At 45.5% G+C, this 24,211-nt stretch overlaps 1 protein-coding gene and 1 long non-coding RNA gene across 12 annotated transcripts in view; one reads left to right on the top strand and one right to left on the bottom strand.

Moving 5' to 3' along the window:
* msi2a (musashi RNA-binding protein 2a) overlaps nucleotides 1-24,211 on the top strand; it is a 217,616-nt gene that overhangs the window by 184,579 nt on the left and 8,826 nt on the right. For 2 of the 10 annotated variants that reach the window (XM_017489014.3, XM_017489010.3), the window contains 4 exons: nucleotides 5,478-5,594; nucleotides 16,044-16,232; nucleotides 20,388-20,542; nucleotides 23,173-23,249. In XM_017489014.3, the coding sequence (XP_017344503.1) occupies nucleotides 5,478-5,594; nucleotides 16,044-16,232; nucleotides 20,388-20,542; nucleotides 23,173-23,214 (503 nt within the window). In that variant the 3' untranslated portion in view covers nucleotides 23,215-23,249. The remainder of the gene's footprint in view (nucleotides 1-5,477; nucleotides 5,595-16,043; nucleotides 16,233-20,387; nucleotides 20,543-23,172; nucleotides 23,250-24,211) is intronic. The other 8 variants (XM_017489015.3, XM_017489012.3, XM_017489016.3 and 5 more) reach the window with 8 other exon arrangements.
* Nucleotides 1-24,211, bottom strand: part of LOC128635180 (uncharacterized) — a 31,775-nt gene that overhangs the window by 4,094 nt on the left and 3,470 nt on the right. For both annotated transcript variants that reach the window (XR_008398070.1, XR_008398071.1), the window contains exon 3: nucleotides 18,537-18,626. This is a non-coding gene — a long non-coding RNA (uncharacterized LOC128635180). The remainder of the gene's footprint in view (nucleotides 1-18,536; nucleotides 18,627-24,211) is intronic.

Genomic DNA, 24,211 nt, shown 5'->3' with positions numbered 1-24,211 from the left:
AGTAAAGAGGCACCTGGGCTCGGGGCCACTCGGTTCGATTCAGGGCTTTGATGGCACTCTGCCGAGCCTTTCTGAGAACAACAAACGCCGCCAGCTCGCGGCAGAACACCCCCAACAATAAGCTAGCTGTCAATCCACAGATGAAAAGATCGCAGTAGCTGTTCTCCCCTCGACTATTCTTATTTGTCGTGAATTTCATTCTCTTTACGGTGATCTTTTTCCTACCGTTTTTCTTTTCAAACACGACTGAGAGGGGCATGCTTTCTATTTCCCACAATCCTGCGGGCTGAAGAAAGGAGGAGCAGGCTGAGTGCTGGTGGATTTGGCCCGGGAGTCCCAGCTGTATTTACAGCTTGATCCTCTTTTTATGAGCGCTGGCGCTGCAGCTTGTGAAGTTTAGCCCCGCTCACCGGCAGATTTGCTGTTTCAGGGCCTCGGGTCTCGACTGCTTTCTGGTTTTCCTGTGTTTTTTGCTCGCGACTATCCGCCTCTTAATGGCAGCCCTCGATTCCCGGTCACTAGTTTAACGTTCCGGCGCGCTGTATGTTTGCAACAAGCCTGTAACTGATCCGAGCGTTCGACCCGACGGAAAGAACGAGTTCGATCATCGTTTCAATTCCGGCTGAAATTTACGACTTGTTCCTCAGCAGGTGTTGCGGAAAAGAAAGGATGGAGTAGGCAGAAGCAGAGCTTGAAGACTAGAAGGAACCAGGCACGAGTGAGCGAGCGAGAGAGAGAGAGAGAGAGAGAGGGGCTACTATTACGGCAATATTTGGCCAAAAAAAACAAAAAAAAGAAACGTATGTTAATTTACCCTCGTCTAAACAACTACAGGATGCATATTACTACCAGTTTAGTGCAAACTGCTTGTTTTAAATCACACCACTTTTCTCAAAAGGCATTGTTTGACTCGCTAACGTGATTCAAAATGGACAGTTTGATAAAAATAGTATGTTATTACAAAAATCTGCCTTCAAACTACCCTAGACTGATGTTGGCTTGGAGTGAAACTGCGCTGGGGAATAACGTTGGTTCGCGCTTGTATTTTATTCTCGCTACTCGCTTGTCATGTGCGTCAGAAGCCACGTCAGCAAGTATGTTTAAGACAGGTAGTTATTAGTAACATTATTAGCAAGTGCGGGGAAGCGAACTTGGGTCACCGAACACATCTTGACCGATTTGTAGTAAGAGGGAAACTGTGTTATGTAAATTCTTTTGGACGAGCCATCGTGGCGTGTCACTCGGCACCTGGCGTCAAAGTTCTCATCACACCGTCTTTAATCAACCTGAACGCCATCATCGACGTCCACCGGAGAGAACTCGGGCTGAAGGAGACGGCGATCGTTGGCAGAGAGCCAGATGTTTAAAGAGCCGGGTTACTCCATGACGGCTTTCTCGGTGGAATCTTTGCGTTCCTTCATGCTAGTTTTGATCTTATTGGGAGCGTGGGTTCGGTTCTAGCAGACTGGCAGCTGCAGGCTTTGTGCTGCACTGAGCACGGAGCATGTTTTGCTCTGCGGCGTGATCAGCTCGTCTTCCCCTCTCTCGACCTGAAACACAGTGTAGCTCCAGGCCCACGAGGAACCCTGGCATATAGTTTGGGACGCTCTCCCGAGACCCCTGGCCGAGGCAGTAAGCAGATGTGTCCTTGTGTCCTCCCTGGAGTCCTGCCGTCTGTCAAAGTGCAGCTTCAGATGACAGCGGGGGCAGAAAAAACAAGAGAGGGAAGGGGAAAGAAAAAAGAAACTAAATCGAAATATTGGCTTTATCGCGCCGGTAATAAAAGGGCCATGAAATTGATTTAATGCCGCAGCGCCTCTCTTGGGCGGCTTCTCACGGCGCCAACGCAAAACAATGAGCTGGCAAGAACTATTAATTAACCCCCCTAATCCGGCACAGTTAATCTTTCTGAAGAACTTTTTTTGCGCTGAGTTTGAGAGCAGGGCGAGGGAGCGGTGACAGGGCGACGAGGGAGACGAAGTACTAGAGCTAAATAAAAGAGCGTTTGACTCGTGGCTCTGGAGAGGAGCATTTCACGATGAAAGGGGGCTAAGAGGTGGACTGGGCGAGAGGAGACGAGAGGATGTGGTTTTTGCGGAGAAGCACGAGGTTCGTGATTGTAATCACTATAGATTTGGTGCCGTGAAGAGATTAACGAGTGTGGATAAGAATAAAGAAATGAAAAGCGCAATTAGAGCGAGGACGCTAAGCCAGGACAAAGTCTGATTGTAAAGTGACCCTGATGAGACATTTTTTCTTTTTTCTTCTTTTCTTTGAGCGACCGATCACCATACCGCAACGCCGGGATATTCCGAGTCCGTTCGTTAGAAGTAAAACAGATCCTGTGAGAAGTAAACAACAAAGATTCTGCTGTATGCAAAAGTTTGTGCGCCCCTCTCCAAATGACACATTGTATTGATTTTTGAAAATTTTCTGCAAATGTTAAAAATGCCCGGCTAGAGCACCTGAACACGACGGACTAGTGAGTAGACTAAAGGTCCTGATTGGTAGGTTGGATGTTAGCGGTGCACATCGTTTGTTCTTTGGCAAGAAACTTTGCCAAATATTAAAGCATTACTAAATAAATATAAACATAAATAAAATTGGGGTTTTTTAAATCACTGACCCTTATATACATGGGCTAGCAAGCCTAAGCCCTTCATCTCCTTCACAAAAAAAAGATTTTTGGTTTCCACGTCATCTTATTTGCTGGATTAAAAAATAATAATAATAAACTTTTTTACCGATAACATTAGCACCACCAGTGGTTGTCTGAAAAACTACACATAAAGTTTGAAGTAGAGGCTGGGGCTGATTTCTTTCTAATCTGTAGATTCACACGCAATAGTTTTACGCTTATGTTTACTACAACGCTAGGTCATGCTAAGTCAGCGCTAATGGTTTCATAATAGTAATAGCCCCACATACAGCTATCACTGCCCTTACCATTAAACCCGAGGCTTTCAGTGTGCCTCTGTGCTAATCGTTAGGATTTTTTTTTTTTTTTTTTTAAATGAGACTGGTGTTTTAGCTGTTGCGGGAATTGGACTGATAGCTGGGGCTGGATGAGCTGTCCGAGCTGAGCTATGTCTGATTACATGCTATCGCTCTGACTGACTGCGAATCCCATCTCCACTGTCGGAACCCCACCGTCTGATGAGCTGCTGTCACACACTGATCTATGCCTTCATTAGTGGCCGGTCTGTAATTATATTTATTATAATGTAATGTCTCAGCTGCGTTACTCTGATGTATGTCCCTAATCAGACGGCGCTAATGACGATGTTTGATTACGATGTTCGACAAACAAACCTTTGTGTTGCAGTTAACATTATTTACTGGTTCCTGTGTAATAGCTTTTGATTTTGACCACCGTCTGTGAAGCTTCACTTTAAAACTCGCCGTAACGAGTTCGGTGATCTTAATCTTGACATTTAAACTCGGCCTTGATGGTATGCATCTGGGGAGACGCATCATTCTCCTCGATTAAGTCTCTTTAAGAAGACCGCATGGCTTTTGACGGGCCTCATTGCCGCACATGGAGTGGAATGGCATAATAGGCGCTCAGTAACAAGCTATTAATCCCTCTGTCCCCCATCTTTCAGGGGGAGGGGAGGATGCTGCGGGGCAGACCAGCCAAGCTTAGCCAATGACTACCCATTATTCATTTTCCTCTCACTGTGCCTGACACACACACACACACACACACACACACACACACACACACACACACACACACACACACACAGACTGGATCGTATCTAAACCAGGTTTTCCCAATCCAGTCCTCAGGGACCCCAGACCAGTCGTCTCCACAGAGCAACAATGCGAAGTCGCGGATATTGCTCTTTTTAGCATTAGCTAATTCACGATGAAATATTAACACGTTTCCATCTAAATTTAAAACCTTATTACGGGATTATTCTTTGCACTAGCATACTACCTACAAGGTGGTGTTTCAGCCATAATACACTGGACATGAGGGCAATCAAGGGCACTGAATACCTGGTAGATCTGGAAGAGAGCAAAATATGTGGACTAACTAAATATGTGGACTGACTCTGGTCCCTACACAACTTTCACAATCTCAGGATCACTGCACTGTCCACACGACTTCCATCACACAGTACGCGAGCGATCACGGACGAGGCTCGCACGGTGCGTGACCTTTCACCCGGCCGAACATCTCGCTTTCTTACCAAAAAATAAGCATGAGAACGGTGCCTTGTCTATCTGTATATGTCTGTCTATATTTTGCCCTCGCACTTCTACACAAATAGCCGGACGATAAACTGGATTCAGGGATGTGTTGTTATTACCTCTTGGGCTCTCATTGGCTGTTTCCCAGCACTGTTCTTACTGCTTGTCGCGGAGGTGCTCACACTAAAGATTCATCGTAAGGACTTTCAACCGTGCTTGAAACAATCGGAGCGCCTCTGAGCGTCCCAAAATGAGCCTGCGACGGGAAATCGGGACTGTAATTGCGTGTACGTGGGTCTAATTCCTCAGTCCTATGACGGCGTGTTGATCCACTGAAGCAAGAGTGCAGGCTCTTTTGGTTTCGTTAAATTACAGGGTGCATGTCTTCTCTGAAGCTGCTCATCTCCACAACCGTCCATTTACTTTAGACCGTACTTTCACCAGTTGCCTTGGACTGATATCCAGCCGCCTGGTGAATATTTAGCGTGAACGGCCCTTCACTGGCCATCCGACCTCTTCACGCTCCTCACTTGAACAGTCCTATAATTTTTTGCTCAAGTGAAACGTTTCATTGCTTGCTCTCTGCATGTGTGTGTGATAAAAAGCAGCACTTTTTTTTTTTACAGAAAAAAAAAAAAAAGCCATCAGTCCCCATGCATGAACCTCTTGCTCTTGTGTTGAATGGAATTATGGTGCTGAAAAGGAGTCATGTTGTGAGAAATGAGAGAGAGAGAGAGAAACCGAGCGAGTGAGCAAGTAAATGGGAACATGCCGCTGACTCAATAAAGAGGCATGGAAGAACTTTCACAGATTGAAGCCTGAGCTCTCATCGCTGCCTCTCCTAATTATTTCATTTGAGTAAATGATTGTGCTGGCACCCCCGTTATAGTTAGTTTATTCAATCTGCCTCACAGCAACGCTGCACATGCGAGAGAGAGAGAGAGAGAGAAAAAAGACAGTGTGAGAAATAAAATGTTTATGGGCATTGCTTATTCATGGTTCTCAGTTGCCCTCGGCAATCCATTTATGCTCAAACTGAAATCTTTATATTTCCTTCACTACAGTTGTTCTTGGAGCTTCACTAAATACAAGTCTACATGGATACAGTGCCGTTGTCTGTTCTTAATAGGTTATTGTCCAACTGGACATCTTTTAAGCTCTATGTAACCTATAAAAAGTGGCTCTCGTGTTATACAAATAAAAACTGAACTGACTGCTGGCATGAGCGCTATCCATGGATAATGAGTACTAACAGCTTGTGTGTGTTTGTGTGTCAGGTTTCCCGGCAGCGGCGTACGGTCCGGTGGCGGCGGCGGTGGCGGCGGCACGAGGCTCAGGTAGGGGCGCCCGAGGAAGAGGCAGCTACGTGGCGTACCCACAGAACCCGGGGCCAGGTAAACGCTCTGACCACGTGTGTTCTGTGTGGTTACCGCTGTGTCCATCCTCTTCTGCACTCTACACTTACACACCTCAGACAAGAGAGTGGCCGCTTTTAACAATTCTCCACAAAACAACTAATGACCGGTTCATGTTCCCTTTTGCTGTAACTTCTCATTTGTTTTGAAGTAAATTAACCCTCAGTAACACACGTGTGTGTATAAAAGTGCACCGGTGAGCACACGTCCTGACGGAAACTCCCTCCTCTTTTATCGCTCTTCATGGATCAGATCGTCAGCCTGAACAAATCTGCCGCCTCGATGGCAGGAAATAAATCGATGGCTTCTCAGGAGCGTTCGCTCGCCTTTAGCACAGTTTAGACCCGAGGTGACGGACATCTTTAATGGGCAGGCCGACACCCCGGGGACCCCAGTGCTTTTTAGTTCAGTAATTAAGCACCATCCTGGAGTGGGTTCCCTCTGGGTGCTGTGCTGTGCTCTGATTGGCTGGGCTGCAGCTGACTTCTCCATTCACTGGCCTCCGTCTGCTTTACATTTCTAGCCGGGCCAACATGAGTCCACGGCAGATTTTAGTGCAGAGATTCACGGTGTAATAAAATAGCTGACATAAGGAGTAAGACGCATCGCATTTACATACATGCACGGGACTACAGACTAATCCTGCATGAGAAGGTGTGGAGTGTGGAGAACTACGTTACTACTTCTGCTAATGACAAATAAACCGACGTTCACGTTAGCAGGTACTACAGAGAGACCGTAATAGCCGACGTGTATTCAAAATGCATTTGTTTGATTTACATGTTAGCTTCATTGGCAGATTAGCAAACTTGTGCAGCGTACGCTTACCAGAGGCACCAGTGATCTTTGCCACTTCGTTCCAATATATATATATATATTTTTTTCCTATAGACGTTTGCCTTAAGAGGAACTAAAGGGAACTGGGGGGAAAAGAAAAAAAAAAAACAACCCAAAAACATCAGACCACACATTGGGTTGGTCCGAGTAATTGCTTGAGCTTTGTCTTTCCTAATTAGCATAAAATCTCAATTGAAATGTTGCTTGTCTCGCTGTCGCTGAGTTCACGGCTCCGTCTTACGCGTACGTTGAAAATTGGTCACTTGCTAGCGTGATCTTGGGATAATCAGATGATGCTAGGTCTCGATAGCAGTCAGTAATCTTCTTGCCGTGTTTTTCAGTGCTACTTTGGTGATATCTTGAACTTAAGATTGTCAGGCTAGCAGCTTGATTCGCAGCACCGTGTTCGAAGGTACCTAGACTCATCATTTTAGACATTTCAGCATTGGCAGTTTTACATATGAGTAAGTATGTGGGGAATTGTGTGTTTTGACAGAGTTTTGACAGCGTCAGCTTTTCCTGTTACACTGGGACAGGTATCCGTCTGTCCCGAGGCAAATTAAAAGTCCCTGTAAATCCACCACTGGAGTATTTAACTGATGTGGGAAGAGTACTCGGCCACAGAGAAACCTGGAACTACAGACATCGCCACGCTTGGGTGCGCAGTTAAGCTAGTGTGCTGAAAGTGATTGGTGTTTATAAAGGTGACTCGGTACTTCTGCACCTCACAAATACAGAGAATAAGCGCTGCACTCAAGCTCCTGTGCAGTGACGGCTGAGGAAATGTTTATCTGACATGCACCGCCAACTCCATTGTCTGAAATGTGAGATAGCCGGAGTATGTGAAACACCACGGACACGGGCACGATTTTTTATGGCTTTACTGTACATCTCTATATTTAGGTCTCCTTTACTCCTTTATTTCCGTTTGCATGCCGTTTCCCATTCTTTATTACCACTACAGGCCAAAATCTGCAGGTAAAAAGTTCCAAAAACACGTCGTGTTGTCAACGGTCATGTTTATTGACTCTCTATCTGCTTTACCCAAGGATGTTTGGTTGTGATCCAGGTGGTAATGTCCTGTCTTAAACATTTTATTGTGTGTATCTTTTGTATGTACAGAGAGGAACTGGGAGTCCTCTTACGTCGCCTTTACCTTGTTCTCTCTTGCTCTTGTCTTGTGAGTTGGAATCCGATGAGCCGGAGCGAGTAAAGAGAGCAAAATTGGCCATGCTGTCTGAGTGGGAGGGGCATACTTTCTCACCCCTGTCAATCGCAGCAATACTACACAATGCTCCATGAGCTCGTGTGTGCGGAAGATGGTAGAGAGCTCTTGTTTTTCCTCACAGCGTGATTAGCTGGCTTCATGTCTTGATGGAAGCGTGTGTTAGCCTTCGCCCTGCACATTTGGTAGCAGTCGTATGATGCAGGAGAGAGCGGGCTGGTCTGTGGAAATTGGCATTTTTCAAAAAATACTTTTACCCTCGTTAAGAAATATTATTCATCAATACGCAGTTCGGAAATACTCCACGTGCCCACCCTTTTGCTTGTAAAATATTGCAGGGCCCGTTTATATTTGCATATAGGGTATTATATAGCAATACTCAGCATTTATTTATTTATTTAGCTTTGATCGATCTGCATACTCGCATGAATCCCCCTCAAAGAATTTGTCCATCGAGACGTTGTATAAAGTTTATAAGACATTGTCCGGGTGCAGTTGTTTTAGCTCTTGGCTGAGAGGCTAGCACACGGAATTCGGAGTACAGTCTTCGGAGGCTGAGCATTGACCTGTCTATCTGTCTCACTAGCTGTACCTTTTGACTTTCTCTCAGCTGGTATCTGTCTCTCCGACCGTCCATCTGTTCCCGGACCTCGTGTGCAGCTGAAAGTGTGTGAGCCACAGGGTGGTGCACCACAGGAGGCGCTGCCCTCTGGAGGTCTGTTTCTCACACTTCTATTCTCCTTGCCAGCCTCCATAGCTGGCTGTATGTGTGTCCGACTGCCGCGCTGGCACATGCTGTTGAAGTCACCCCTCCTACTCCCTCTGTCTCTCTGCCTCTCTCTGTTACTCCTCTCCATTCGCTGGAGGAATCGGAGTAATCTCCATGGAGATCTTTTACGTCTTCTCAAATGCTGGGCGATACGACGGTATAGAGTATTGATATTGTGAACGCTTTTCAGTCCCCCTTACTGAGATGTGGTGGATCTCATGAGATCTTAAATACAAAAGATTTTTAAAAAATATTTTTTATTTAAAACTGCAACATGGTTGTTTGCGCTGTTTATTAGCACCTATAATTTGTGATCTAAGCCTACATATCTACAAACCTATATTATCGTGCATCATAGGAATTGTGATATGATATATATTTTCATTATATCGCTCACCCTTAAACCTCTCTCTCTCTCTCTCTCTCTCTCCTGTTGGCCTTCACGACACTTCTCTTCCCAGATCTATTCCCAATCCTCTTTTCCTCCCTCCGGATATGTAGAGGAGAGCCTGGCTCATTTTTGTGTCATTCCTACACTTCATTTCTCCTTCATTCATCTTCAGTGAGTGCTTTATCCTGGTCCGAGTCACGGTGGACCTGGAGCCTGTCCCAGGACACCGGTGCATTGCAGGGCATCGTGCACGCTCATTCGCACCTAGGGTCGATTTAGAGTTCTTTCGGATGTTTTTTTTTTTTCTTTTCAATTTTCACTGCATTCTCATCTTTCTCAACTTGCTGGTTTTCAGGAAGGAAACGGTGCTTTTTGTCAGCGGCCAACTGTCCCGTGTTGCTCAATAATAAGTCTATTGTGCTGAAGGTTAACGCTATCTGCAGCTTTCTTTTGAATAAGCAGTTCAGCGGTGGGATTAAAAAAGGGCCGGCCACCACTACGTTTAACCTCGGAGTACCTCCAAGCTGTGGCCTTGCACGATACCAGGCGTACGGGTGTCCGGATCTCTGCTTCCACTAATGGGGATTGAGACACAAGTTTTTGTGTAATTATGCTGCCTTTTCATTTGGGTCAGGCTGTAACGTGGAAATGGTCAGTATTTCTCTTTTGTTTGCATTCTGTATGTACACATTATACTAGTGGTCCATCGTCATGCTCCTCGTCAGCAGCTTCCTCTGGCTCAAACCTCTGGACACATTATCCTTATGAAACAAGGAGGAAGTTATTGTATGAAGCCCCATTCTTGTTTGATGAGGCCTGCGGCTGGCTAGACACGGAGATGCTCTCGTTTGGCTGAGTACTTCCCATTATCTGGAAATCATTATGCATTTCATCCCAACAAGCACTGTGATCGCTGCCGAGAGGCTCGACAGAGGGCTACGTTGGCCAGCGCTGCCATGGCGAGATTAAACTGGCTCCCCGGCTCTCACGTGCGCCCATCCACTGCCTCTCATGTGCACACAAACACGCGCACAGCTGTGGCTCCGGCTCGTGCCAAAAGGACCGACGGCAGCTCCGCTCTCTCAAGGATGCTCCATGTGACGCCGGTCCCACAGGCTCTCGTCGCTGGAAGATAAATGTTACACATAAAGGTTAGAGAGGCGCTGCTCCCCCTCCGTTTCGGGATGGTTTCCTCTGCGCAGCTGTGATGGGCAGATGCTCAGACAGGGCCTCTGGGAGGAACCATCGTGAACTTCAAAGGGGGAAGCATACTCCAGAGGTGCTCAGCTGTAGGCCGCTTTCATCTCCCCACTCACAGAGACGGATAAGTTCTTGCAGAAAGTTTTGATCATCTTCTCGTTTTTCCCTCCTCATCGTGACCTTTAAGACAATATGAAAGCTTGATCCGACTCGCATTACTTTACAATCGCTATTTCTTGGTGGGGTTTTTTTTTTTTCTGTGGTTAATGTGACCTAGAGTTTGATCCAGGTTTGTTCTCTGGTTGCCAGAAGTGGTGGAGCTCGGTAAGACTTAAGCTTGGTTTTCCTGGCCTATTGCACGTCCGGCAGGTGTGAGCCAAATATCATGCTTGGTATTTGATTCGGTGCTGCGTCTGAGCTGTTCGCTGTTCTCCATGTTCACCACGGCTGCTCAACAGTCAGCTGTGCATGTTCTCGCTTTCATTCTGCAGCGTCATGGAACCACGTTGTTGTCTGTGGTTGTACCCGATGGTTCCGGGGCCGTGCAGATTTCGTGTCAGTCGGTTTTTGGTAAAGTACACGACCACAGTGTCTCGCTGGAATGTTCTCCATTTTTTTTTCCGAGGAATGCAAGTCCAGATTTCGTCCTTCAGACTTCTTCATACTTCTACATTGAGTCACGCATATGAGCGTCCTAAGCATTCCGGGACATTTGAGCGGCTAGAGATACGGATGATGTTGAGACGGGAGTAAATCATCTGTTAACACCCATTAGCCTCTGTCAGGACAAAATGACAAGACATTTAATATTAACTGTTTGGGAAATGTCAGCACTGTCAGAGTGACTCATCGAGGGGTCTTAATTACTCAGCAGTTCATTCAGAAACAGCCCGTTTTCAAAAGAAAAGTGAAAGCTAACTCCGGGCCTCTTCGTAAGTGGAAATGAAATCGCTCATTATAGCTGCTCTGAAATTCAAAGCTCATTTGGGAAGGCATCTGACAGGTTTATTGACATTTGGCCTGGAAGTGCAGTTGATGGCCACCAGGGATTTGAAGTAGAAACAGCGTGCGTGTGTGTATATAATCATTGAAGCACTGGTATTAGGATAATCACGTTTGACTCCTCAAATAGGCCCCGAAGTGGTAAAATGCTGGGAGAATACGCACTGGATTGACATGTCAGTCCTCCTTTTACGAGTGAAAGACCCGCGCCCGCTCTTTTCACCAGAGGAAAAAAGTCGTACTTTCAGGGCAGTGGTTTGGAAGTCCTTCTCTGAGGCAGTCATCTGGCAAAGTGAAAATGAGAGAGCAGCATTTATTAACTTGAAGAGAGCCACACACTCGATGGCAGTATGCAGAAAGACAGCGAGGGAGGGACAGACCGAATAGATGAAGACAGCTGAATTAGCGGTAGCCGACGATAACCCTTCAGGGACTGGGCAAAAGGCAGAGAAAGGAGAGGAGTGATAATTATCCACAGAAATGAACCTCGGTGAAACAATTCGCACTGTTGGACCCACCGTTCTGGTCGCCACAGCAACGCCGACCTACTCATTTGTTTTGTAGATGAGTAATTACATCCAATTAGACTACGGGATTAAAAAAAAAAAAAAAAGAAAGAAATGGTGAAGTGGTGGTCTTTTGTTTCAGGCTGATAGCCAGACCATTAATAATTGGTTGATTAGAGGTGGGGGTGGCTGACGATAAGATCTGTGTGCATTCATCCTGAACCACTGTTTCGGTTTAAGATCACCGACACCTACCCGAACACCTGGAGGTCTCGTCTCGCTCGGTGTTATATGCATACCCGGGCGTGATGTACAATGAGACCTGGATTTGTATAGGAGCTATTCTTGTAGCAGCATGGTGTTTTTAAGCCTTTGAGAACGTTCAGAACACGTTACGCGAGGCGAGACGAGATCATTCGGTCACACGCGAGTGGCAATACGAGACACACCCCTACCGACATCAAACAATTATACAAATTCTACACACGGACAAATGCGTGGAAATACGACAAAAGTCCGAACAGCAACGCCCGGGTGGTCGAGCTCTTCTCTATGCTTTTAATTGTTCCGAAGACTTACAGCAGTTTCCGTGTCCGTCAGTGGTGTTTCATCTCGGTTTCTTGAACGTGATTAGGGGAAGGAGAAAAAAAATGTTTTGATGATCATTTATCGTTTTTGTTCGAGGGTTAGAACAACACTCGCGTCGCACGCTTTAACACACCACAAACGGGCGACTCCATTACTCCAAACACGGAGCTTGTGTGATGTCGCCGGTTGTTGTAGTTAGGATAGAGTTTAGCAGCAGATGTCTGCGCAGCTCACACATTTGATGTTTGTTCATTAGCATGCAGCAAATTTGCTCTCGCGCCGTATGAATAAACGCCTTTCTTTAATCCATACCCACTCCACCGCTCCGCCTCTCCCAGAGGAAGCCGACAACACAATCAGTTCCGTCGTACACACCATGGAGAGAAACATATGCTGTACAAGGAAAAGATCAGAGAGAGACCATTATTTCCCTAACTTTGATGTTAAAAGGAGGGAAAAAAAAAAAAAATAAAGGCTCTTCGGCTCAATCGCACTTTGTTTCTCACCTTTGCCCGAAGTAAATCATTTGTATGCGCCGAAAAGAAAATTAGTGCAGGAAGATAACCGAGCGATTGCAGCACTCCCAGATGGTGTCTCTTTCACGCTCCTGCCATCCACTGAAGAGCCACTTTCTTTTTCTCCCCCCCCTCCCCCCCTCGTGCAGGCCCGTTTTTATTCATATCTCTTTACACTGATGGCACCATCATTAGAGGCAATCTACCTGAACAATAAAAGTCGTTTTGCCTGCCTTTATTAGATAAGACCTTCCCGGTTGCGAGATGTCGCCAGCTGAGGGTTAATTGTCCGTGTCAGAGCAAACAAAGCCGCCATGTGTATTTGTTGTGTGCTGATGCCGTCCTTGTGTCCTGTCGCTTCCCTCTTCCCAAAAACACTCGGAATTTGCAGACGCCTTGAACAGACCACGGCAGGAAGCCGACATTGTGTGCGCCTGGCAAGGCCTAAGCTCCTCGGATGGTGTTTTGGCTGTAGCGGGGTGCGTTGGGGGGGCGGTTCTTCTCTCACTCCTCCTCTCCTCTCCTCATCCGTTTAGCTAATGGAGGAGATTGTGGCGAAGCCTTTTGTAAAGGTCGGCGCTTGTTTGTTATTAAAGATTCTAATTAGAGTGCAGAGAGGAAGCCGAGGAAGCTTGTCTAATTAGTGAGGAGCCCGGAACCCACTTTGAAACTCAAGGACGGCGAGCTATTTGCATGCACGTTAAAAATGGATTAAATAGAAGTCGTCTCTTTCACGCTCCCCTTTTTTTTTTTTTTTTCTCGTATTGTATTTGGTCTTGGAACAATTTAAGTGAAGCTGAAAGGAATGCCTATTTACCATGAAAGTTGTACGGTTACAGAACAGTGAGGTAGTAGCGAGAGGGGCATGGGCCATCTCATGAGCTGTATGCCAGTCCAGTGTCTTCCCAAACCCCTGGTCTGGCATCACCCCACCATCGCTCAGATGTCCAACTCTTTCTCTATTCGAGGTGTTCGGTCAAATACAGAGGAGTGGAGAACGTGTGGAAATGCGGGCTGTATTGGCAGGAGACGGGGCAATGATGGGGTATTAAGGACATGCAGTTGTGTGGCACTGAGCAGATGTGTGTGTGTACGTGCCAGGTGCCTGATGAAGGCACATGAAAGGGACATGGAGACAGACAATTGGACAGAAGGCGTCTAGCATTTCGTGTGTGTGTGTGAGCAGATGCGGACGTGGTGAGTCAGCAGCAGGAGCCGCAGTGGGCAGTGCAGACTCCAAGGCTGCTGCAGTCCTATCAGAGATGAGTCATTAGGGGAGAGAGAGAGGGAGCGAGCAAGCAGTCTATCTGCCCCCCTGCCTGCAGTTGGTTTAGGGACAGTGGCACTTAGTGGGAGAGACTTCGGAGGACTGCAGGGGGGGAAAAAAAAGCAGCACACCGCTACTACAGAAGCACTTTCCACAGTATTCACTGTCTGTCTGTTCAGAATAGTTGGTTTGATTATATATATATATATATATATATATATATATATATATATATATATATATATATATATATATATATATATAGACAACTGAGTGATTATGTAAGTCAACATTTATGTAAGATTCATGTAAAAGCTCTTCCCACCATCAAAGTACCAGTGATTGATGTCGCAGCTGGTGTCTAATCTCGGCCGGTCTGAGGATGAAACACACATTCTACTGGGAAGTGCACTATAGCTGAACGGCAGCTACTTTACTAATGCTAACGCCAATAAAGCTTCGTTCCATCGCTCGTGCACTCGGAATACATCGCTAATAGCAACATCGAAAGTTTAGGCCTTCCCAAACTTTTTATGCGACCAGGAAACCCGTTTAACTGTAAAACAAATCCCACCCCTCAAGACGCTTTTATTTATGAACATTGTTATTATTATTTTTAATTATCGGGGTTTGGAATAACATTCAAATGACTATAAATTTAAAAAAAAAAAAAAAAAATGTTAATTAAATATAATAAATACTATCTCTGCTATTTATGGGCCCCACCGTAAGAGCCAGTGATCTATTACAAAGCCTTTATGCGCTGTGTAGACACTGAATGTTTTGTCTTTTAGATCGTAAAACATGTTCTCAAGGCCAGAAGTACAGCTCGTGAGGTTCTCCGCGATTGTTGCTTTTACGGCTTTTTTACTCGTTCGTTGAAAAAAAAACAAAAAAAAAAAAACGCCCACATCTGATGGAGTAATGGTATGGCTCCAAAACCTGTGGGACATTTTCTATAAAAAAAAAAATATGATGAGAATTTTAACAAGAAATAGGTAGGTACTGATGTCCTCTCGTTCCAGATTCTTCCATGTCCTTAAGGGAGATCATTACAGTCCCAGGTTTTTTCCGAGTCCTTTAAATAGTGTACATATTTCGGGGGGGGGGGGAAAGGCACGGTGCCATTCTCGGGCTGCATTCTGTAATATGAAGCAGGCACATTACCCATAAGGAAGTTGCGGTAGCATCTGCGGACACTGTTACTGACGGTATCATCTGCTCTAGCTGGGTGAGGCGATGCGATGCGATGCTCTGAGCCCTTCCTTTTTGCTTAGGGGCACGAACGGAAAACGAATACCCAGAGTAAAACGCCTGTGCTGCTTGCTTGACTGAATTACCTGAGCTGGAAAGACACGCGAGCGCTTACCGGTGGCTTTCAAAACGAAATCACCATCTTCAGTTATTCTGACAAACTCTCATTGTCGGCTCACGCTAGTCAGTGATGCTCTCTGAAGCGTTCATAATCTACCGTTTGAGTGAAAGGAAGGCGGTTTTGTGGTGTGATAAGTGCAGTGCCATGTGCTGTTGACCCTCCCTAATGTTTATGCCCAGTAAACACGAACGTGGCCTCCTTTATCGCACAGAGATGCGCAGTGCCGGGTGTTTGGTCGAATCTCAGAATGTGACAGGGTTTTAAATCGATTCCTGAAATTTTTTTGTGTGAATACACGTTTCTTTCTCTGGAGAAGATAACGACGGATTCTATAAAGGGACTATTGAAGAATGCCAGCGTGTGGAGGAGACCGATTTTCAGCGGCGATCTGTTGCTCCACACTGATCGTCTCGGTTGTGCGGACTAGTTTTGTGTCCCGGTGATTATGTCCTTGTCCGGCTGTAGGTAGTTTTCTAATCGGTTGTAGCAGGTAGCCAATTCTTTCACTCCATTTTAGTCATGCAGTGTGTTTCTGAAAATCGGAGGCTGGATATAGAAAGGGCGGGAAGCATCTAGAGCCGTGTAGCTATCTCTAGATCTCTAGCCACTCTCACCAGCACCACGCAAACACACACACCTTGCCTACATGATTGTGTACAATGAAAGAGTTTTTCCCCAAATGATGGCAACCCACCCCTCACCCCTTAACCCCCTTCCTTCTCCCCCTCCCCCATCCTGTACTGTATCTCCCAGGCTTTCCCGATTATGGGTTTTATTCCGCGCCCAGTGACCAGCGGGGGGCTCCCTGCTCCTTTGCCGACTATGGCTCCCTGGGGCCTCAGGCGGCTCAGATGCTGCAAAGCGAGCACGCCACATCCGCCTGCAACTCTCCCCTGCAGCACCTTCACAGCCCGGATCAGTTTAAGAGCCCAGGTTTGTATGGTGCGTTTCTGTCCTAGACCTTTGCTGCCTTTACCTTTGTTTGTTTGTTTTTTTCTCTCCTCTTTTTTTTTGCTTTGGTTCTTGACTTTCTTCCGTCACATCTTGCACTCGCAAGACACCTCATTTATTCTTCTGAAGAACATCTGCATCTGATCGGTTTCCCCTAGACGCACTGCATGCTGGGTTTTATTTCATGTATTCATTTAGCCATCCTTATTTCTCCCTTTGAGAGGTCTTTCATTTTGCGTGTTGTAGATCCCTTCTTTGTTTTTTGTTTTTTTTTGCACGAAGCTACATCAGCATGCATGCACAATTTGCAAGCATGCCAAAACGGATGACTCGGTCACTTTCTTTACCCCTGTATTCATCATTAGCGCACATACTGAAGGAGCATGGTATGCTGTTTTCAAAAAACCCGGATGAGTCCGGACTCGGCCCTGTTTGTTTGTAGCTTTTAAATAAGGATGTGTTGAGTAGCAGTTTAATGACACTTCACTTACAGACCAAGTCACTTTCCATTCAGAATTTCTACCAGATGTCATTTCAGACGAAGTGTTAAAATCACGGTAAGAAACCGAGCTAATTCCCTTCCTGTCACTTCGTGTAGCGCATTAAAAGCAAGAAGTCACCTTCATCCAACACTCGTCTGATCCGGATTCTAAGCGCGGCCGTCCTGGAACATCCTCGAGCTGTTTTGTCTAGCTTGACATGATGCTTTAAGCTTGTGTGGCATTAGTGTTATTTCACTTCTAAAAAATTCTGTGAACAGTAACTAGCCCAAGTTTAGTTAGAGTTTCTCCTAAAGGGGCAGTTAATCATTTTAGAGCCCTCTGCTGCCAAATGTTCTGTTTAAAAAAAAAAAACACTTTTAAACCGTGGCTATAATGCTGAAATCTCACCTGAGACCTAAACGGGCAACATCAATTCAAATTCACGTTGCAGAGCCATTATCTGTGAGCATGACCCCCCTGTCTCACAGCAAGTCAAGGCTCATTGCTTGGCCATTTTCAGAAGGTCCTCCATGGGCCTCCATGTCTGTGGCACCTAGAGCACTGTGAGCCCGAATACATGACGGTCCGGTGTAGTGTTGCGTGCCGTTGCCCGTGTGCAATAGTCATAATGACTACCTTGGTGGCAGCTCCAGCCAGGTGGTCCGAGGCCTGCCAGGCACTCCGCCTTGCCTCTCCTCGCCTGTCTTGCCTCATTTGCTTTGGCAGCCGGCGAGGAAAGGCATACTTAGTCCCCGTGCTTTACACTGAAGATTACACAGATCTCCTGATTTGGACCTGGGCCCAGCCTGTGCACATTTCATCGTGCTCAGTTTCAGTGGTACCCCAGAGGAAGGGGGGTGGGGGGGGGTTGCTCAGAGACCCGGGACTGTGAGCTATACAGTAATGAAACTTCTGTATTTACTGTAGTCAGGCCTCACCTGGACCTGCCTGGAGCCCTTACTCAAGAATAGCCGTAATGTGTTAAACATCTGCGTTTGTGTGTTTTCAGAAGCAATGGAATCGTTTTGCATTCGCTCCCTTGTTTGCCTGCTATTTTTTTTTTTTCCTTTTCTTTTCCCCCCCTCTACATATTTCACTGCCTTTATCAGGTAGACGTAAACGACACCTCGGCTTTATTATCCCCCCACGGTGGCTTCCGAGGCAGTAAGGCGCATTTCTGTCTCGGTTTTTGCAATATATGACAGTAATATTGCTTTTAATATAGGTCAGGAACATTGAGAGATAAACTTCTATTGGATTAAGGTGATACTTGATATGAGGTGCTGTCAACCTGTCTCCTGTATCTTGGTTGCTGTGGCAATGTAAACATAATCAGTGTATCGTGGGGCTTTGTGGGGTCGCAACGAAGCACTTTATCCCATAACCGTAAGGAGGAAGTGTGTGTGTGAGTGTTAGATTAAGGAGTAGAACACACGGAGGCATGCTGTTCTAGGAAAATGCGTTTGGGTGATGTGATCTGGCGGATTTACCGTTACCACCTTGATACCGCAGCATTTAAAAAAAAAAAAAGTATATTTATTAAAGAACGACACGTCGTACGCTGTTATAAACAGTCGTTCCCTCAGCACCCTCTCTCTTCACGTTAATAAGACAGAACGTGCGGCTTGTCATCAGTGTTATATTGGAAAACTTTTACCTCTGACGGTTACAAATTGCTGGCGCTGGAGACTCCTTCCAAAAACGCGACGTAAACAACTCTTCAGAGAGAACTTCACCGTATTGACGATTAGACATGCTTTTTATTTGATTATGTGGAGTGTCTGTCATTTAATAGACGGAAAAGGAAAAATACCTCGGTGAAAGACGGAGGACAGAGTAGCTCTTTTGTTCTTGGTTTGGTGTTTGCCCGGTTCCCACTGCCAATTGGTAGCACTTTGTCATCCTGCAGGAAAAGACAAAAGGTGTGTGTGTGTGTATATATATATATATATATATATATATATATATATATATATATATATATATATATATATATATATATATATATATATATATATATATATAAATTACAGCCCTAACTCTGAGCACCAGCGCAGGACGCACAAGTCACCTGTGCTTTAAAAACTGCCGCGTAATCACAAGCCCCTGGTTTAATTAGGACGGTGCCACTGAGCTACCAGTCAAAGCCAATAAGTGTTAACTCATGTTTGCCTATTAAAGTTAATAGCAGGAGCAGTCTAGCCTGGGGGTTTAAGTTGAAACATAAATCCTCCTGCTTGCACACACACACACCCAGAGAGATAGAGAGAGCACGGTGCACTTGCCTCAACAGAATCCACCAATTACAAGAAATGAGGATTACTGTTGAAAGTGAAAACGGCCGTAATTGCTTAATAAGCAGGCCTATTAGAACGTGTGCTGTTTAGATAAGTCCGATGTGGCTACTCGTAAGAAAGACCTGGAGTTACGCATTATTCTCCCTCACGTTCGGCTATCTCGGTGTAGGCCAGGTACAGTAGACTGAACGGAGTCATCCGTCGCGTGGACAGTACGAATGCGATCGTGCGCGTGCTCGCAGTTTGACGCATTGAAGTCGGCGAGGAGGATTTGTCTTTGGACCAGAAGGACAGGATCGTCTGCTTTCTCCAAAGCGAACCGTGACTCAGACGTATTAGTCAGCGCGTCGGTGTGTCACTCTCGGAGTTGGCGGGACGCTGTTGTGACGGTGGCGGCGGAGGCGATTTAGAAAGTGTGCGGCGTGCTTACGATGAAGCCTTCCCAATCTCGTCTTCATTTTATCGACCAGACTGCACGGTTGTAACGACGAGCCTAATGATATCGGCAAGTTGAACCGAAGGATTGACTGGCAAACTATATATCTTCAAATGCTATCGCTTTTATGACCGTCCGTTAGCGACAAAACACCGCCAGAAGCCATGTTCTACCGTTCATCTGAGCTCTGAGCATTTTTTATTTATTTATTTATTTATAATGTAAGCATGGCATCTTTATTTAATTCCAGCACCTCTCATGCTTTATTTAAAATAAAGACTTGTTTACTTCAGCGATGTGTTAGTAATTATCACTATTACCTTCTAATCAGTACTTACAGCCACAAGTGATCTCACGCTCACACGAGACACCGGACGCCTTTCGTTTAGATTAGAGAAACTGCACGTTTAACACGGTCGGCATGTTAAAAGTCCCGTAATTTGAACGGCGACTGTGTGAGCCGTGCTCTCGGCAGAGGACAGCTTGACTGCATGCCGGATTCATCATGTGACTGCATGCCGAATGCTCTTGTGCATGACTTCGCCCAAAGTCGTGAGGTTTTCCCGTATAGCATGTGCATACACGAGAACATGATTACGGCTAATCACCTCTGGTGCCTCTCGATACTTCTAAGAAATACGGGTATCGTTTTAATACAGGTTTAATGACGGTTTTATGGTAATAAGAGCTAAATGGCATTCCAGGTCATTAGTAGGCATTTCAGCGCCACTCTCTTTGCTGGTGTTGCTGTTGGTCTTTAGCTTTACTGTTCCCAGACCTTCAATATTCTACAAAAAAAAAAATTTAATATCTCCACATATGTTGTGGTTATGCCAATCTCCAGTTGGTCTCGGTTTGTGCGTATCACACTTGACACGGCCCTGAGGACTCCTGCCTCAACGTTGTGTATTTGCGTGTTTCTTTCACTCAGGCGCTAACCCCGCTCGACCTGGAGCCTTCCCGGGTGCCAACAGTCCGGGGCCCGTAGCCGATCTGTACGGCCCGACTAGTCAGGAATCGGCCGTGGGGAACTACATCAGTGCTGCTAGTCCTCAGCCTGGCTCCGGCTTCAGCCACGGCATTGCTGTGAGTATAACCCACGTCGGATCTCACCCCACCTGCAAGCTGTCTGTTCTGAAAGTACATACTGTACCCGTAGGGGAATCTCTTTCTGTTTCTCTCCCTGTTTTAAGATTGACTTATTTTTCTCTGGCCTCGTTTTTGAGTCAAAGATTAATTGCGTCTTAGTGCTGAAGGCTTCACTTAGAGGAACATTTTAATTTACCACAAAATTAATTCAATCAGCCAAGATGTTAGTTGTTGACTTTTTTTTTATTTTTAATATTAAGAAATGAAGCCACTTAATAAAAGTTATCACCCAGAATTAAAATCTGAAACCACATAATCAAGCTTATTCATGATGACTTAATGAGTTCTTTGAGGTAACCGTGTGAGAACATTAGGTTTGTAGTGCAGGTTTATTGGGTGAATTTTTTTTTTGTGCAAAACTAGTCATCTAAAGTGAGCCTTTTTATTGCCAACGCAGCGGTCTGTAGAGGAGCATGTATGTTGAATTAATCACCGCTCTACGCGTGCGAAAAACGTTCATGTACATATGAATCAGGAGCTATTGAAATCCATCAGAATAGTGCCTGAAATTTAGGGAAGAGGCAAAACAGCATCACAAACTTATTGAGAAGGGGGATGGGGATGGGGGGGGGACCAGGGTGCGTGATTAGAAATGAGTCAATCGAATTCCAGTGTCTCTGTAACAAGCAGCTGCTTTTGACACCATATCTAAACAAAAGCACGGCGCTGCACAAAAGTTGCTTTAATTGGCTTTTTTGCTGGCAGAGCGCAGATTCCTCCTCTGAATGTCACAGATGTCAGCGCCTATTTCTGAATCGCTGCAGCTCTCAATTTGGGGAAGAAAAAAAAAAAAACGAAAGGATGCATTTGTAATGAAGTGCCAAATTGAAATTCAATTATTCACACGCTCAGTCTCGCACAACTAAGTGTCTTAACCAGCTCAACAGCAGATATGGTGTATAACGCCAGTCATCCTGGGCCTCCCCTCCCCCGCCTTTGTGAACTGAATAGCCTTTTTGTCGCCCGCTATTATATTTGCTGAACAATGCTAATTATAATACAGTTATCAAGTAATTATCCTCATTCCGAAGATCACTTTGCGTCGAGGCTAGAAACAGTTCTCCCTTTCTTTGCTTGCAGGTCGCGCGTGCACACGAGTCACGTCGAGAATGTTAGCTGACGGTTTTAAAAAAAAAAAACCCCCACAGACCAAATGGCTTGAACTTATACTCTGTTAAACACCCACGGTGCTTTGAAATAGGGTTGCGTGCCACGCGTCCGTAGCTTTATTGGGGACGTGTCTGTGCAGAGATTTGCTCAGAGATGAGAGGTTAATGTGTAGTGGTGTGGTTTCAGGTTGAGTTAATTCCTCTGAGGGTGTTATCGGAGTCGAAGGCTGGGCCGGGAGCGGATGATGTCTCCGAGCGGCGCATTAGCACGGGAAATGATGCGGAAGGCGAAACGCTCCTCTGTGTTTATTTCTGCGACACGTGTCAACAATTAGCCACACCGCGGTACTGTAGGGGCCGCGATCCGGCGAACGGTTCCACATTTGCTGCTTTATTACTCTGTATTACTGGCCCTGGAGGCTCCTTGGTGCTCTGGAGTTCAGTGTTCAACTCTAAATGAGCTTGTGAAGAGCTTTATCATTAGATGATGAAATGAATCAACTGTGTTAGAGCGGGGGGAAAATGCTTAACTTTCAGGCGCTGATCTGAGTAATACTGAAACGAACACGCAACCAGTAGGAATTTAATGTTAGAAGCTGTTGTGCTCCACTGAGACGAATGTTGGTGGGGGTTAGGCGCAAACCCTTCCCTCTGAATCTGCCTGATTAGAGACCCTGAAGCTGCCTGCCTGCCAGAGCAGACTTTGATTTATTCATATGGATTAAACTTCTTTCTGAAGCGCTTCCGTCACGATCACAATGGGCTGATGACAGGCCCGATAAGAACCGGGAGGTGGTGTGTTTTTTTTTTTTAACGAAAAGACATGTTGACAGTTTGCCGTTTTGCCCCCTAAATCTGCGGCGTGGGCGGTTCGCTTCACCGGCGCAATCAGGAAATCAGACAGCGTTGGGGATTTGCATATGGAGGGGGAAATTGATCGTCTCGAGGCTGAGAAGAGACAAGGGTGGACGTTCCGTCGTTTTGGAGGGTGTTTGAAGTATTCAAGCTATCTTGCTAGCATGAATGAGAGCCAGTACACATCAAACCTCCTGGATGAAAATAAGCATGTATGTCAGACTCGGTAAAGCTCTGGAGTGCTCCACTAGCTACCCCTGAAATTTGTCGTTTGTGATGCTTCTACTCTCAGTTAAAGAAATCCTCCACCTCGAACAACCGACTGTGAACTAACGCTGTTAGGGACCAGTTAGCGACTACATCTGTAGGCTTCATTTTACTCATTCATGGTATCGAAAATGTTATTTATGGTGTACTACTGTTGGCGGTAAGGAGAAATGTGATTAAAAGTGAATTTGTATGTTTATGAAGATTGCACACAATAGCTTTATTTAAATGATTGTCCTATTCCTACATTGAGCAGTCATAACAATCCTGTGGCTGAAAATGTCCTTACTTTTCTCACAATGCTTGCTGACATTCACACTAACTGTATACTTTTAGGGCCCCTTGATTGCGACGGCTTTTACAAACGGATACCATTGAAACCTAACAGGTGGTCGGTCGCCATCTCAGTGGAGGTATTATATTTCCTTTATATTGCTCAATGGTGCTTTGTATCCATCACTGTGTCAGCATTTATGGACTCATTTCAGTCCTAATTTCTCCCCCACCTGTTCTCGCATTTATGGAACTATTCACCTTTCATATGTTTAAGCTTGAATGTTAGCAGGAAACTGCATGGAATGGTAGAGCAAAGGCGTCGTCTTCCACGCGCATGCTTTATTTCAGTAGTTTCATGCATTTCATTACTAGAAGCGAGTGGAGAGTTTACACAAGACTGTGCTGTTGCTTTGTCCTTGAGATTCTTTAGCAGGGTTCAAGACCATTGCACAACCCAGTAACAAAGCCAAATGAAAACGTGGGCAGTCATAGACTATTTCTATGGTTACTGTTTTAAATATTAACCTTAGCATGTTAAGCAGTTTGGGAAAACCAGTCAAATGTTGCTGGGGCTGAATTCTCACACGCAATGTTATATATTTAACCTTGCTTTCTTCCAGCAAAGATCATATTAGTTAAGCTCCTGCAGTCAGAATTAAATCATCTTTTATATTGGAGGTAACTTTAGGATTTTAAAATTAGGAACGCCTGCATGCAGAGACGCATCAAGAGCTTCAGGTAATGTTCACATCAAACAGAAAAAGTGTGATCTCTGTGACTTTGATCATGGACACTGGTACTTGATGGGTGGTTTGAGGATTTCCACACAGAAGCGTGCACCAAAAAAAAAACATTGCATGAGTGACAGTTCTGTGTGGAGACACCTTGTTGATGAGAGAGGTCGGAGGGAAATGGGCAGATTGGTTCAAGCTGCAAGGAAGAATATATTAACTCCATCGCTCCATGCAGTTGTGGTGAGCAGAAAAGCATGCACGAGAGGTGGATCGGGTACAACAGCAGAAGACCGGAAAAATAAAAGGTGATTCATTTTCTAGTCTTCTGCTGTTGTAGCCCATCCACCTCAAGGTTTGATGTGCGT

Source organism: Ictalurus punctatus, chromosome 16 (genome assembly GCF_001660625.3).
Source record: "Ictalurus punctatus breed USDA103 chromosome 16, Coco_2.0, whole genome shotgun sequence".
NCBI classification, from domain to species: Eukaryota; Metazoa; Chordata; class Actinopteri; order Siluriformes; family Ictaluridae; genus Ictalurus; species Ictalurus punctatus.
The sequence above is the reverse complement of the archived record's forward strand: the minus strand, read 5'-3'. Positions and strand labels throughout refer to the sequence as shown.